The 16,707-nt window shown below is 42.3% G+C and overlaps 1 protein-coding gene across 4 annotated transcripts in view; it reads right to left on the bottom strand.

The window, feature by feature from the left end:
* PDE1C (phosphodiesterase 1C) overlaps positions 1 to 16,707 on the bottom strand; it is a 551,686-nt gene that overhangs the window by 19,216 nt on the left and 515,763 nt on the right. The window contains exon 19 of one of the 4 annotated variants that reach the window (XM_069084302.1): positions 8,407 to 12,934. The exons of the other annotated variants lie outside the window; for them this stretch is intronic. Within the exon in view, the coding sequence (XP_068940403.1) occupies positions 12,921 to 12,934 (14 nt within the window). The 3' untranslated portion in view covers positions 8,407 to 12,920. Of the gene's footprint in view, positions 1 to 8,406; positions 12,935 to 16,707 lie in introns of those variants that run through there. 4 annotated transcript variants of the gene reach the window in all.

The raw sequence follows: 16,707 nt of genomic DNA, 5'->3' as shown, positions 1-16,707 counted from the left end.
CCATAACTGAAAGGATCTGCCTGAATGTCAGGCAAACCTTGGGGTAGGAGCTGCCCAGAGTGGAACGGGCTGCCTCTAGGGAAGGTGGGCTCCTCCTCCTCAGAGGTCTGCAAGCAGAGCCTAGCCAAGCCATGGCTTCATGGGCACGTCCTGGGGGATCCTCTGGGGTGGATAAAACAGGTACCAAAATCCACCCCAATTCTTGAACTTCTGTGACTCTGTTTCTTCAGCTCTGGGTGCCAGGCACAGTGCTGAGTCCTGAGGGTACCCAGAGCAGAGGCTGAGTGCCTCCCTCTGTTTTACTGGGGATGCATGCAGACACAACATACACAAAGAGGAGAAAAGGGGACTGGGGGCGAGAAGAGCAGGTGGTTGTGCTGATACTCAGAGAGTCCTCTTTTAGGAGGGGAGCCTGGAAGCCAAGTTTTACATGGAGCAGGGGGTTCCCAGAAGAGGAGGTGAAAAGGGAGAACGACTCCAGTTTATGGGGGATGGGAAACAGGCAAAGAAAGGGCGGTTGTGAACAGCCTGCAGGTGAGTTTGGGTAAAAGGGAGCACAAGAGGGGCTGGGATGTGGAATCAGGAAGGATTGCTCAGTGGCCATTTTTGAAGGGCTGGAAATGCCAAACAGGAGTTTGTGTTTTATCCAGGACTTAGCAGTCATTTAATAAATGTTGATTGCTCCCGGGGTGATAGGGGTCAACTGGAGCTTCTTTAGCCAGGGACTCAGGACTTCTCGTTAGAGAGGAGAGGGATGGGAGGCAAGGACGCCAAGCGGGAGGTGATCGCCACCGTCCAAGCAAAAGGTGATGAGGGGCAAATAAGAGTGATAGTCAGGACTTATTAAGTATATAAATAGTACCCCCCTGTGCCCTGAGCACTGCGTTGAGCATCTTTCAGATATTATCTCATTTGATTCTCACAACAATACTTAGAGGGTGGTGATAGCATTATCTTCATTTTATAGATGAGGAAACTGAGGCAGACAGTTTAGGTGACTTGCCCAGGGTATCCAGTCTGAGGTTAAATTTGAACTTGTGTCTTTATAACTCCAGGCCCAGCACTCTCTTTAACTGACCATCTAGTTATCTCCAAGGGCCTGAAGTCAGAACCCTCCTAGCAGCTAGCCTGACTTTTTGGAAACAATTAGGGTGATACCCTCCTCACCTTAGGGGCCCAAAGACCAGGAAGCAAATTTTTAAAACCTAAAAGGCAATTTGACTCTGTGGTAGTTGGAAGTCTGAGAGCTTAGGCTCAGTCAAGATGAGGGCTGAGTGGCAAACTGTGGGAAGCTGGCATGGTGGTGTGAGAAAAGGACCAGATCTGGTGTCAGAAGAGCTAGGTTCAAATCCTGTCGGACGTTTATACTGCCCATGGGCTTTGGGGCAAGGCATCTCACATGGCTGGGCCTCAGTTTCCTCATCTATGAGATCTGGGAGATTCCGAGGTCCTTTACGTCTCCAGATCTATGTATGATCCTCTGAACTAGGGTGGGCAACTAGGGCTTTGCACCAGGAGGTTGAATTTGGAGAGTAGAACATCTTCAGTGATTCAGAATGAGAGAATAACAGAAATAAAATAGATAGAAATATCACCTTGTTGCCAAACATAATTAGGTCAAATTGAATGGAACCTGACTGAAGCAGAATTGAGCTTCTCCTCACCTTCTCTTCCCTCTCCCATCACTCAGAAATATGCAGTAAGCTACATGCCCCATGGCTCAAAATTCCTAGTTATGGATCTGCTGGCTCCAGCAAGACAGGGCATCTGCAGGGAAGAGAGGAGAGCTAAGGAACAGCTAGTGTCCCTCTTCAGTGAGATTGCATTGAAGACCAGGACGATCTCTTCCCGTAAGCTTTTCTAATCACTTTTTGATATTATTTCCCTTTTGTTAATTGATTGAAACTTGAATTTCTGGGGAGCTCCTGGCAGTCAGTCTTCAGAAACCAGGGCTCTCTGCATGAGGAAGAGATGGGGGATTGACCTTGGGGCAGGCAGAGCTGAGTGAGGACCCAGGACAGGGGAAAGGGATTCTCATTGGCTCTGGAGAGTCAAGCCTAGGTGTAGACAGAGAGAGCAGAAGGAGACCGAGGACAGCATCCAAACACGGGTACGAATCGTGATCCCGAGATTGTCACCAACATTGTAACTCACAAAACAAGGGCTTATGTATGCATACACATACGTATATGTTTAGTAGACACGCACATATGTATCTATGCATATGTCCATACAGAGGTTTGCATGTGTACATAGAAACAAATATATTTTAGTGATTAAAACAGGAGCGTCTCTACCCCAGGGCTGTAGTGAGTGAGGCTCAGATGAGATTGTACTGGTGAAGTGCTTTAACCCAGTGCCTGGCCAATAGTAAATCTTCTCTTACCTTTCCTAGAGAGGTCTGGGGAGGTTGTGAATTATTCAGGGTCTGTCAGACGCAGGACCTGAAGCCAGATCGAATAATGATCTACTAACCACAATCCTCATTCATGGTTTTGGTGCTAAACCAGGACACACACACACACCGTTTTATAATTTTTCAGTCACATCCAACTCTTCATGACTCCATTTGGGGTTTTCTTGGCTTTTTGGAGGGGTTGGCCATTTCTTTCTCCAGCTCATTTTATAGGTGAGGAAACAGGAGCCAACAGGGTTAAGTGACTTGCCCAGGGTCACAAAGCTGATGCCAAATTTGAACCTACAAAGATGAGCCTTCCTGAATCCAAGCCCAGCACTCTATCCATGACACCACCTATCTGGGGTGTGTGTGTACGTGTGTGTGTGTGTGTGTGTGTCTGTGGTACACAATTATCCATAGCATTTTTAAGGTTGGTAAAATGCTTTACAAATCTTATCTCCTCTGACCCTCAGAACAACACTGGAAGATAAGTATTATTATTATTATTATTCCCTTTTTATAAGTGAGGAAACTGAGGAAGACAGAGATGAAGTGACTTGCCCAAGGTCACATAGCGAGAAAATGTCTGAAGTTGGATTTGAACTCAGATCTTCCTGACTCCAGGTGCATTGCTCTATCCACTGCATATCCTTATCCTGGAAACACTATCCACACATATCCCTATTGTTGGTCCAGTCATTAACATGTGCTTCAGTGCCTGGTGAATGTGGGCGATTCTTGTAACTGGCACACACTGACTGACTGACAGAAGTGGCGTCTTGATAGCTTTTTTGTACCGCAGTGTGATGACTCAAAGCAGGCAGGGGGCCTTCATGTTTCTAGGCCACCAAAGCCAGCCTGGAGCATGAAAGAGCTCAGTGTCATCAAACTCACAGGGTCAGCAGGTCTAGAACTGAAAAGATCATGTGGTCAAGTTTCAGCAGGGAATGTTGTGAGTCAACATTTGGAGCCTTCTACTGAGTTTGGGGCAGTAGGACAGAGAAGACAGAGGTCAGGCCTGAAGGCACTAAGACCAGAGGACAAGTCTTGACTCTGCTATCTAAAAGCTGTGCACATTGGCAAAATGCTTTAACTCAGCACCCCAGGCAGTTTTGTAAGACTGTGAGACTTGGAGGAGTGACCAGGGTGAAGGGGCGGTGGTTCCCTAATCTGATGGGGAAGATTCTCCCATGACTATGAATGGAAGAAATCCATAGTGACTGTGGAATAGTCGTCCTCAGTCAGCACCAGATGGCTATTCTGGTAGAAGAGAATGGCAGTCCTGACCAATCACAAACTCCACTTTTTAGAGGACAAGGAATGAGAAGTTTGAGGCAGCAGAGAGAGCAGCAAGATGGTGCCAGCGCCCCCCCCCCGGCAGCCGCCCTCTGTGGGAGGTGGGCTAGGATGTGAGGAAGGGTATACTGGGAATGTCTGCATAACTACCACCATCCAAGACTGGACAGCATCACTTACAGCATTGTTCTGTTCTGAGAAATGGGAAGTGATACAGGCTGACATAGTCTGGATCGATCGTCCTTCAGGCGCAGCTAGCTCCTCACCAGCCAAGATAATGAGAACCTAGCAGGGGTCATATTATTTGAATTTACACTATAGATTTCTAATGGACTGGAACCAATTGCCAAAAAGTCCCTAACTTTAGCTTCAATATTGAGAATGAGAATTCAAATACACGTGACCACTGCAGGCACTCATTAGTCTCACTGTAGTATGGTATGGTGGCACGGCGGTGACAGAAAATTGTTAATAAATACCAAGTATATTATCACATGCTGGGTATCTTAAATGGTCTTAGAAATGTCAGTATTTCAGTAATGTCTTTAACTTTCCCACCCACTAGTCTCAAAAGCCCTTCCTAGTGTCCTTCCCCCCCCCACCTCCATTGGGATTCACAGCATGAAGGGTTCAAGAGCCAGAATGAAGTCACTTTCTTTGTTCAATTCTCCAAGGGTGGCAGGGGCCTCACTACCTCATGCTACCCTTCCCACCTAAAAGCATAAAAGATTCTGGGTTGGGAAATCCATTGTGCTCTGCACTCACGGAACATCTCCCAGGGTGGTAGATTCACTGCCCTGCTCTTTCAGTTAAAGACACTTTCTTCCTCAACTTATGGCTTTGATTTATTTCAGGACTTGGCAGCTGATTTTGTGACCAAAGTGAGTTCAAAACCAGGCTGTGCCATTTACTTTCTCCACGCTCCCATCTGGACCTCCATTTCTTCATCTATAAAATGGGATAGCAGAGGGATGCGAGGTTGGACTAGCTGGTCTCTAAAGTGACTTCCAGATCTGAAATCCGATGAGTCTATGCATACTTTAGGTGTGCATTTACATGAGCATAATCTCAGTTTTAGACATGAAAGGGATGCATATGAAGGTCAGGGGAATATTAAAAAATATATGGTAGAATGGACATTGGAGACACCATTGTATTGATATGAAGAACAGTTTAGGGAGAAAAAAAACAGCTCTTTCACCATTCAAATTCCAACTGAGTGGATAACTCTGTTTTTTATTTGGTAACCAGAGCAACATACAAGTATTTATTCTTTACTAAAACATGGTTTTGAAGTGTGCTTTTTCTGATAACAAGAATACTCTTTTACATGAATGTCTAGTATTTATTTTTGCATTTGGAGATACAATAAGATGTTGCTTGAGTGGATAAACCAGCATCATTGGGGTAAAATGTTGACCCTTAGAATAGATTTTTCTTATTTTCTTGCCTCATGATACACATCACAATGTGCATTTTCTCTTCCAAATACAGATATTCTTCTCTATGATTTCAATTAAAGATAAATTTATTTTTAATCTCATCCACTTAAAGAAACTCTTTAGAATAAAAAAAGAAATCCCCATTGAATCCCTTCAAGGAGACACTGAAATGGCAAGATTTGGGTTTCAAGTTTGGTTATTATCTCCCCCTTCTCTCTAGAGTCTCCTTAAACATCGGACTAAGCATTTCCCACAGGTTCATTTGGACACGAGTGCAATCAATGACCAAAGTTGGGTCAATTGCTGCCTTCACTATATGGCTTAATATTTTGTATTGAAAATTCCTAAACATCAGCAGGGATGAGCAAGAACCATCTTTAAAGTCAAAACAAACTTGAGGACACACAAGAAAGCTGACTGACTAAAGGAAGACCACATTAGCATGGCTAGCCATCCCTGAGACTCACCCCACAAAAGTCAGCTGACCCTTCTTGAGCATCTGAGCTTTCCCAGTCTCTGGCTGGGACTCTGCCACCTTCTCCATCACCTAAGGGAAGGGCTGCAACATCAGAGGAAAGGAGCAAGAGAGCACAGGTTGTTTTGTTGGTTAGGTGTTTAAATGGCTTCTATCAGGGGAAGGAGGAGAAAGAAGAGAAGGAAAAAGAGGGAGAGGAGTGAAGGGAGAATGATGGGGCAGGAGGAAGAGGAGAAGAAAAAGAAAGAGAGATAGAAGGAAGTGGAGGTGGAAGGAGGAGAAAGGGAAGAGGAAAAAGAAAAGGAAGGGGAGCAGTAGGAAAAGAAGGAGAAAAGAGAAAAAAGAAGAAGGAAGGAGGGAGGGAGGTAGAGAGAAGAAGAAGACAAAGGGGAGGAAAAAGAGAAGGCAGAGAGGGAGGAAAAGAGACAATGGGAGAACTTGGCAGAGTAACTGTCCCCAAATCTGATAAAAAGCCTAAGCAGAGTACTACAAATGAAAATAGCAAATATTTTTCAATTGAAGCATATAAAATTGTATAAAAATATCATCAAAGCAAGGAGAGAAAAATGTTAGCTTCACTATTCCACTACAAGTGCCTGTCACTAAACAACACCTATGGCCACATGTTTGCAACATACATGTGTTTCAGCATTTCAGGGGTTTTATGACTGTGTGCGTGCGTGCACGCACACACACACACACACACACACACACACCCTTCAATCACCTGAATGAGTTATGGGGAACAATACACTTTCCTACTCTAACATGAATAATAATTGGAAAAACTGATATACAAAGGTATGCTTTCTTCTAGAGAAATCTTTTTTAGAAACTAACCAATATTAACTGGGCTTTAAATGTCTTACTTTTTAGAATCAGTTCATAAAGTCTATGGAGATAATGAACTATTAACTAGGATTGCCTTGAACCCAAATATAAGTAGACTAGAACCAGTAAAGGGTAAGCTCCTTGAGGACAGGACTTCTTTGTGTTTGTTCTTGTATCCCCAGCAAAGCAGGGACACAACAGAGCCCCACTGAATGCCTGCTGAATGGAATTGCCATTTAGCTACCATTTAAGGATAACCTCAGATTTGTTTTACAAGGGTATCTGCTTGATGAAAGTCAAAAGAACACTGGATTTGGAATCAGAGAACTCGGGTTCAAATCCTGTCTCTGCCCCTTCCTACTTTTGTGACTTTCAGTAAGTCTCTTTCTCTCTCTATGTCTCAGTGTCCTCACTTGTAAAATCAAAGCATTGAACTAAGGTGTCTTCCAGCTCTAAATCCATGATTCCATGATGAATTTCACAGTTACCCTCTGATAGATATTCTCATTTGTTTTTATTTGGGAATGGGAGTCGGAATGATAATCTATCCATCTTCATTCATTTATTCATTTTTGCCAATATTTAAGAATGCAAATCACTTCATCAGTGGGAAGGCAAGAGGCTGTAGAGGACCCAAAGAAGACTCCTCTCCCATTCTATTCCATCCTATAGAAGGAAAAGTGCCTATTTGCCTTTGTCCAGAGGTAACTAGAGGATCTGTAACAATACCACTGATCATTTTGATTCCCTTTTCTCTTTGGAGATCCTCACACATTTATTCAAAGAATTTCGTATCAGTACAACAGTCCTTCCTTTCTCCAGACAGACCCTTCCTCAGCTTCTTGGAAATTTGATGATAGTACTTGAGAGCCCAACTCTCATTCTCATTGTGACTTACCTTTCTGGTCCCCAGGCTCCTTTTTTTGCAGATTTGTGGTATTGCTGAAAATGTCTTCCTTAATACAAGAATGTCAGCTAGGTTGTCCTAAGGATTATTGTCAATCGTAGCAGAATGGGAGCTAAACTCTGGCCTGGGTAGTAAGGAGCCTCTCAGTTCTTGGAGAAGTTTATGAGCAATGTTGACATTGATCATTAGTTTTTCATTGTTATGTTCTTGGGGTGAACACATAGTCTTTGGGCATCGATTCAATTTAACAAACACTTACCAAGCCCCAACTTTTGTGAAACAGGGATACAAAGACATGAAGCAGCCCCGCCTGAAAGGAGTTTACCTTCCCCTGCCTGAAAATGAGTGTACTCAGAAATACAAAGTAATTCAGAAAGGGCATGCAAAGCCAAAGAAAAGGTTAAGAGATAATTGGAGTAGACTATTAAATAAAAGTGTGTAGGTGGGAGCATGGTGTGAAACCAGACAGGAAAATTAGGTTAGAGTCAGACTTTGAAGGACATGAAGCACCAAGAGTGGAATTGAACCAATTTGTTTCATACTGGAGTTATTAGGTAGATAACGAGACTTCTTGAGCAGAGCAGTGACCTACATTGTATTCTCAGTGCTCGGTTATACCACATGTGTCGTATCTTTTAATACATGAATGGACCTGGGTAGAGGATCTCAATTTTAAAAAAGTATTAGCTCTGCCTTTTAGAAAGGAAAAAGCCTCCAGCTACCACCAATAGGGTTGGACTTTTCTTCTCCTATAATTACTTTATATGTCTTCTGTATGAATTCTGCATGCCTATTTGTGCACATGATGAGTCCCTATGATAGAATGCAAGCTTCCTGAGGTCAAGAAGTGCTTTTAGGTTTGACCTTTGATCCCTAGGACCTAGCAAAGTACTTGGCATGGTAGGCATGTGATACACTAATTGAATCAAGTTGTGGATAAAATGCCACTCTCATGGATTTACATCCTCAACACCCCCTCTTCTGTATCCACAGGAATAGCTTCTACAGATTCCTTATTGGTTCAAGAGTCTTTGAATAATTTAATTATGAACAGAACTTTTTAAAAAAAACATTTTTTATTACATAGAAAGGGAAATAATCCATAGAAGATAGTATACTAAAAGAACATCTATTTCCTCCAATATTATGAGATCAAGGTCAGTCTCCTGTCCTGCTTCCTCTTCCTTTCCTCATTTTATTATCTACTAATAGTATTCATTTTATTTTACCTTTGTACACTCATTCAAAAAGTAGTTTGGAAGAAAATACCACAAAAAACAAATGAACAAATTCACTGGATTTTTTTTCTTTAATATTCAACTCAATCCAACAAGCAGGGAATAGGCACCTACTATGTGGTCAGCATTGGTCTAGGGGATAAAAAGGACCAAATGAAACAGTCCCTGCTAGAAAGGAGCTTAAGGAATATTAACACGCTGACATGATCTTATTTAGAGATAGCACAGCTTTAGAAGGATCTTGTCAGGTCTTTTAGAAATTTTTAAAAATGAACTAAATGGAGACTGGCAAGAAATTGCCTTTGCATTTAAGGTTCTAAAGTTTCTTTTGCTTGATTCCACAGACTGATGATTCTCAGAAATCAAGAGGGCTGGAGTAAATACAGAACTAAATGGACATAGTAGGTGCTTCATCAATGTTTGTTTAATTGAATTAAAGACTTTTCTAAGGCTATTACAGCTGATACAAAAGCAATCAGTCCAGTTACAACAACAGTCAATCACAGGAGTGAATAGGCGGCAGATAGACCAAAACTTAGCAAATGAAGTTTTCATTCTGCAACCAGTTGGTTTGGGGCTTTGCTGTTAGGGAGACCATAGTCCCTAGGTCACAATGCATTAGAAACTGGTACCAAATGTAAATTCAGATTCCCAAGCCAACTCATTCAATTCTAGCATTGACAGCTGGTCATAATATCATAGGGTACAAAATCCACTTCCCGTTTGTTGCTATAATTCAGCACGCTTTCATTGAATCTCCTGGGATTTCAGGTTAAGTATAAGATGACAGAATGGAAAGTATGCTAGATTTGAACTCAAATGATCTGGGTTCAAGGGCTGGCTTTGCAATTTACTTCCTAAATCACCTCACCTTTATGGGCCTCAGTTTCCCCAACTGTAAAATAGATGGATTTCACTAGATGATCTCTAAGATCCCTTCTTGTCTTAAAACTATAATCCTCAAAGTAGTTTTCAACAAAATGCAAGAGATTCAGTGAGCTTATCTTCTTTCTAATTTAACCCCAAGCCTAATCAATTCAATATTTTTAAAATACTCTTTCAGTTCTGGTAACTCTGGACAGCAGATGAGGCATCATTGTATAGTGGATAAAGGGCTGATCTTGGCAAGAGGGATGCCTGGGTTCAAGACCTACTCCTGACACCCACTAGTTGTATGACCGAGGACAAGTCCCATAAGCCCTCAATGCCTTTGGCATCTCTTTAAGACTAGAAGATATTACTGATTTGTATAAGTGAAGGGTATTTCCACAATGGGAATTCTATATACCGAAGAAATCCCAGCTCAAGACCAAAAAATATCTGTTTGGGTTCAAAAGTGAGAGGCAACATGGAATTATAGAAAAAGGGTCCCATTTAGAGGTGGAAACCCTAGGTTCAGATTCCAGTTCTGCTGCTTATCAGCTGTGTGACGTGAGGGAAGTCACTTTGCTTCTCTTGTTCTTGGTTTCCTGTTGTGTTAAATGAGGGGATTAGCCAAGGTGACGTCTGACATCCCATCCAGTTTTTGATCTATGACCCTATCACCTCTGAAAACCATACATCGGGCAATGAAGTAGGTTTTTTTTCCTTTTCTTTTTTTTTGGGGGGGAAGGGGGTAAGTAGGGCAATTGGGGTTAAGTGAATTGCTCAAGGTCACACAGCTAGTACGTGTTAAGTGTCTGAGGCAGGATTTGAACTCAGGTCCTCCTGACTCCAGGGCTGGTGCTCTATTCACTGTGCCACCTAGCCGCCCCAATGAAGTAGGTTTTTTTTTTATTCACCTTTAGCAGAGACCCACTAAAGTACATGTAAAAGGCATACATACAAATGTCACATGAACTTTTTTTGTGTTTTCTCACTGATGTCCTTGGGAGATTCCAAGTCCAGGCAGCAGGGATGGCTGGATGTCCTTTCACATTCTTTTCCTCAAATGGAAATACTGCATGACTAAAATAACTGAAAGCATCATCAACTTTCTTACTCCTGGTAGGGTGATTGACAATCTAGGAGGAAAATGGCTATACTTCCTACAGTTTTCTCCAATATTGTTTCACAAACAACATTTGCTTGCTTTTAAAAATAAGAGCCCAGGAGAGCTGTTGCTGGCTGGTTTGTAAGGCTCTGTGTGTGCAAAGATATGGAAAAGGAACAAGGCCGCCATTACATTTCATGAGACTGAAGGTTGACACGAATTAGGTTGGGTTCACTCCTAGGGACTTACAGAGACAGACAACTTCCAAAGATATACAAGGACCATGGTCTCTACTAGGAACACATGGTCTGTCCTGAAAGCAAACAGAGCTACTAAACACAGGAAAGGAGTCACCAAAATTAAACTTAATTATGAATACAAATAGATAGAAAGCTCATAGAGAGCAGGAACTCGTTTCTTTTCATCTCTAGCCCCAGAATCAGTGTATCCCAGGACCTGACACATAACAGGCACCTACTAAGTACTTGTTGAACTGAGTCAAATAAACAACTAGTCAAATAGTAATCAGTATACGCCTGTTGTCTTCCCCCAAGAACCTCGTTTCTCTGCATGTGCACGGTTTGAATAGAGCAAAGGGTCTCGTAGACCAACACCTTGCACTCTTCCCGTTAACCAGTGAATAAAGAATCTTGTGTAACTCTTTTCAGAGGGAAGGTTTGTTATTTCGATACCATATGGAAACAGCCGTTTTGTACTTTTCATTATAAATTTTAGTCTATCATGGGAAGAAGAAGATAATCTTTAATTCCATTGATTTCGAGGGAATTCTCATTGTGGCCAAAGGCCATCACGAGACCCTAAACTAGACTTACTTTGAGATTCACATAAGGGAAATCTCAGCATCACGGGACCCCACTAGCCACTACTCTGCCATTCTGTTCTGTATATATGCATGTTGTCTCCTTCATTAGAGTGTAATCTCCTTGACAGAAACTGCTTTGAATTTTTCTTTGTATATATAGGGCCTATTAGAGGGTCTGGCACATAATAGCTACTTTTTGATTGATAGGGCAATCAGGCTCTACTGGAAAACAAGAATGGATTGGTTCTCTCATCACTGGGAATATTCCTGTCATTGATACAGATTGAAACCCATCCATGCCTGTGCAACACATCTGTATCCTCCTATGCATTCAGCATAGGGAGATTGGGGCACCCAAAGGGTTGGAAGTCTTACTTCCTTTCCCCCGACATTGTGAGAAACCACTACAGCACATTCAAAGGCTGTCCCTCATTCTCTTCTAGAAGTCAAATTAAATAATTTTCATTCCCTCTTCAGGCTTTGCCTGAACCTGTCTTTCTTATCAACTCTGTCAATAAGCTTCTATCTGGTCAAAAAAAAAAAATAAATCCCATTAAAATGAAAAAGAATTAACTGGTGTGATTCCCTGCTCCTAATCTCTCGGCATGTACCAGAAAAGGAGACAAGGGGCTGAGCCATGGGTAGCCCATGGTGGAAAATCATTAGACACAAAGCCCTAGTGATGGACAACCTCATAGAGGAAATGTTCAGGTCCCCCCTCAACACCCCTCATCTACAGGGATACTACTTAGAGTATCCTTTCCTACAGCAGGGAGAGTAGGCACCTTCCTTTAGATTTACTTTAATAAATGCACAAAGAAAAGTCAGATGAGGTTTGAATAAAATCTTCCTGTAGGATAAATAGGCATTTACAAATTCATCATATCAGAGAATGTGGAGAAGAAGCCCACAGCTGCACTTAAGCATGTCCTAAAGTGAGAAGAGGACAGAGGATGAATATCTCCAGATCCAGCAAAAATCCAGCCAGCGAGGAGATCAGAAGAAATAAGAAAAGCCTTTGAACTTCCATCAAAAACAACATCTGTCTCCAGCATCAGCAGCCAAAAAAAAGGAAAAAGGGGAAAACCATATTTCCAAATGGGAACACTGGTGATGGCAGCGATGGGGTAGGTTTCCAAGCCTTTCTCCCCAAGTCTCCTTTCTCCATCTCCATCCTGTCTGACAAGTGCCTTAGGAGCCAGGACGTTAACAGTGGGTCTGAGGCAGGCCTCTCATACAGGGATGTTTGTGTGTGCAAATCTCAAGTTGGCTTTTCATTAGAAAGCCCCCTCTCCCCAAAGCAAAACTTCAAGCCCCAAAGAGTCATCTCCTGTGCAGTAGCCCGTGAAAGAAGGCAAAGGTTGGGGGAGGTGGGGAGAGGCAGTCAAGTTGGGGGGGGGGGGTGTTTTTGGAAACTTGTCAGCCTCCTCCCAGAAACTGGTCTTTGCAGAAGAAGAGGGAGAAGGAGGAAGAAGCTCAGCTAAAATGATGAAAGAAATTTGCAGGCTCTTTGTGTTTGTGTGTGTGTGTGTGTGCTGTTATTCTTCTGGATCTGAAAAAAAAGAAAAAGAAAAAGTGTCAATGCCACCTTCCCCCCCACCCAGAAGCTGAGAGAGTCAGAGACAAAGAGGTAGAGACAGAGAAGGAGAAGGAAAGGGGGGAGTGGGAAGGAGAGAGAGAGAGAGAGGGAAAGAGGGAGAGAAAAGACAGAGAGAGAGAGAGAAAGAGAGAGAGAGAGAGAGAGAGAGAGAGAGAGAGAGAGAGAGAGAATCAGGAAGAAAAAAAGGGTCACTTAATGTATTTAGCATAGATGGAAAAATTCACCATCCACTCATGCAAATTGATCAAGTCACAATGAATAGGAAAACCTCTTAAATAACTATAATGGTGCAAGGAAAAGGGGGCTGGCTGTATTTGGACTCTGAGGGTTTGGGTTCAGATCTCACCTCTGCTATTTACTACCTCTATGAACTCTGGAAAATCACTTCTTCCTGGGACTCAGTTTCCATACTTGTCAAAATGAAGTTGAACTAGATATCCCCTAAAGTTCCTTCCAGAGAAGGAGCTTTAATCCTAAACATTGATCTTAAATCAGCTTTTCTGAATGGAAAGAAGGGCATAAGCACCTACTATGTGCTAGGCACTGTGTAAAGTGTTACAGATATCATCTCATTTGATCCTCCCAACTTTGAGAGGTAGATGCTATTATTGCCCCCATTTTACAGTTGAGGAAATAGAGACAGAGATTATTAAACATCTTCCCCAGAGTCACACAATTAGTAAGTGTCTGGAACTGGATTTGAACTCAGGTCTTCCTGACTCCAAATCTGAGACTCTAGGCTCTGAATCACCTAGCTGTCTATTGGCTGAAGACCATAAAGTTCTCTGCTTAATTGTAACCTTCTACCTAGGACTGTGAACATGTGGAAGCAAGATGGCCAGCTTTTCATTTAATGGGTCATGACAGATTGGGTCTTTGCTTTTAATGATGCAGGGAATTGCCAGGATGCAGACAGGTAATGCATCCAATTGCTTAGGGAGCTGGCTGGTACAGACGATGCAGAAAAGGGAAGATATTGCCTTTGCTCTCCCCCTCAGTTACTCCAGGGCCTTCCCTCGTTCTCCTGAGGAAGCCAGGTGGTGGAGTGGATTGACTGCCAAACTTCGGATCAGAAAGGTTTGAGTTCAAATCCTACCTTAGATACTTATGAGTCCTGTGCTCCTGGGCAAGTCACTTCACTGCTAATGCCAGCACCTGCCTCACAGGACTGCCTGGAGGGCTGAGTGGGATAAGATGTGCAGACTACTTTGCAAACTTTAAAACACTATATGAGTGTTGGCTATTATTATTGTCCATCAATTAGTGTTTACTAAGTGCCTCTAATGGGGATGCGAATGCCAAGAACGTTGACATCTCTGCTTTATAACACTCCAGCTCATCTCAGACTAGAGCTTCCCAGTGTGATTATATGATTTTCCCATGGTCATATGGTTAAGAAGTCAGCAGCAAGACATGAACCCAGAGCTTCTGAATTCCAAGGCTTAGCCTCTGTCTACTAAAGAAATCCCCCTTTGGATATAAGCTCTTCAAGGGCAAGGGCTGTTTGTTTCACTTTATCTTGTATCCTCAGCACCCAACTTTGTACCTTGGGTGAATATTTGTTGGAGTGACTTACACTAGATTGTATGATCATTGTATCATCCATTTGTTACTGGGTTTGCCCTTCCAGGATAATTGACTTCCAAAATGTTTAATATTTGCTGAGCACCAATTGTTCATAATTTCTAGCATGGTGCAGTAGAAAGTATTTAAGATTTGGAGTCAGAGAACCCGAGTTCAAATCCTGACTCCAACACTTACTTGTGTCATCTTGGGCTTCTCTCGGCCTCCATTTTCTGACAAATAAAATAAAGGGGCCATACCAGATGACATCTCTAAGGCCTCTTCCAAATCCAACCTTAAGGTCCATGTATCTGAGTGACTTCCATACACAACCCTTTCTTTTGGCTGTATTGTGGGATTGCCTTGATAGTGAAATCTCTGCAACACTGATTAGTGATTCACTCTCAATAGAAAACAAAAAGGAAATCATCTATGAGTTAGAGGGCCAATCTTAGCACCATGTTTTCCTTCCTTCCTTCTTTATCTTGTAGATCTCTGGAAATATGGAAATAAGTCAACAGAAGAAGGGAAACAAGACCTTTCCTCTCTCTATCTGCCTTACTTATCATCTTTCTATTATTCCTTCTCTTTTTTTCTTCCTTCTCTCCTGCACTTCCAACTTGAACCTATGCATACACATATTGGGATCTCTCATCTTTTTCTTAGCATGGCTGTGAATGTTGTTTGTTATGATTAAAACAGAGGTGAAATTACAGTATAGTTGATTATTATTTCTGACATTGGTATGGATAAGGAAGAATTGGAATGAAGGTATCACTCTCCCACCAAACCTTTGACCAGAGTTTTTGTTATGTGTTAACAAGAGATCCTTTTTATTTGTCCTGTCCACTTGTGAGAGACAAGGGGAGAGAAAACTAAGCAATGGAATGAGGTGATGGAAAGTAGCAGAAAGAGAAGCATGAGGTCTGGAAAATCAAGCTGAATAATCAGGCCCCATTCACTCAAGGTTGACTACAAAGTAGTGCTATTTCCAATCATCTTTCCCCAGGGAAGTGGAAATCCTCGGACTTCCATAATCATCTGAATAAGCTTCCTAACCTCTGTCAGGAATTTGAATGGGTAGATGGGTGGGTGGAGCATTTATTTTGGCAGTGGAGAAAATTGGTCATAGAGAAGTGAAGCAGGTCCTCTGATGTCCCAAAGGATGCAAAGTCTTGGGAAATCAGGGATTAAAATCCTGGCATCTGAACTCCCTGCCTACTCCTCTGTCTCTTGAGCTCCCCACCCTTCCATATTCTCCAACTGGACATCCAAGTGAAACTGATCAATGGAATTTAGACGAGAGATACAGCAATCCCTCCATTATTCTGCTTTTCCGTTATTTTCATTCATTGGGAAAGGCGGCAAAGCATTCAGAGAGGAAGAGCAAAGCTAAGAACAAAGACAACAGAGAACACACATCCAATGATGTTGCACTACTCCTTCCGAGATGTCAGCTAAAGCAGTGTGAAGACCGATCTCAGCCTTCCATGTCTGAAGAAGCATTTGAGTGAAATCAAGGTTGAGTTATTTGGAGACAAGGTAGCTTCTTCAGGGGAGGATGCTGAGGACAAATACAGAGGAACGATGGTGTGTGTGGCACTTTAAGCAGCCTGCCTGGCATTCAGAGAGCTAGAAAAGAAAATGTGTTAATGAGCCGGGCATTCCCAGATATTGGCTTTGGCACATTCTCATTGTAAAGGCATATATTGCCCATTCACATGGCATTTCCTTTCACAAAGTGAGCTCAACTCAAGATTGAAGAATGGGAGAGTGCAATTAAACTAAAAAGAAAAAAAAAGATAAATATCTTCTTCATGATTCCAAAGAGTCCTGGAAGTCCTGATAGGAGCACTCACTTTTTCAAAAAAAGTTGCATTTTCTCCAGCAGTAGGAAATTCTCAATCTCAACTATCTGCTTGCAACCACTAAGAAGTATGGTTGCTCATTAAGAGTGTAACAAGATCTCCAGAAGATTGAATAAAGCAATGAAAGTTGATATTCCCCGTAATTATATTGGGGGAAAGTTACTTTTGGAAGATTCATTGTATCATTAAAAAAGAGTTAAGAAGCTACCTCTATGAGACGATCCTATGACATGCTTAATGGGCTGAGAACTAGACAGCGCATGGCATAAAGTCAGACTTGGTGATGGAAAGGGC

Source organism: Petaurus breviceps, unplaced genomic scaffold, assembly GCF_028583685.1.
Source record: "Petaurus breviceps papuanus isolate PSGF00001 unplaced genomic scaffold, PetGlider_PUasm1.0 174, whole genome shotgun sequence".
In the NCBI taxonomy this organism is placed as follows: Eukaryota; Metazoa; Chordata; class Mammalia; order Diprotodontia; family Petauridae; genus Petaurus; species Petaurus breviceps.
This window is presented reverse-complemented; position numbering and strand designations above follow the sequence as displayed.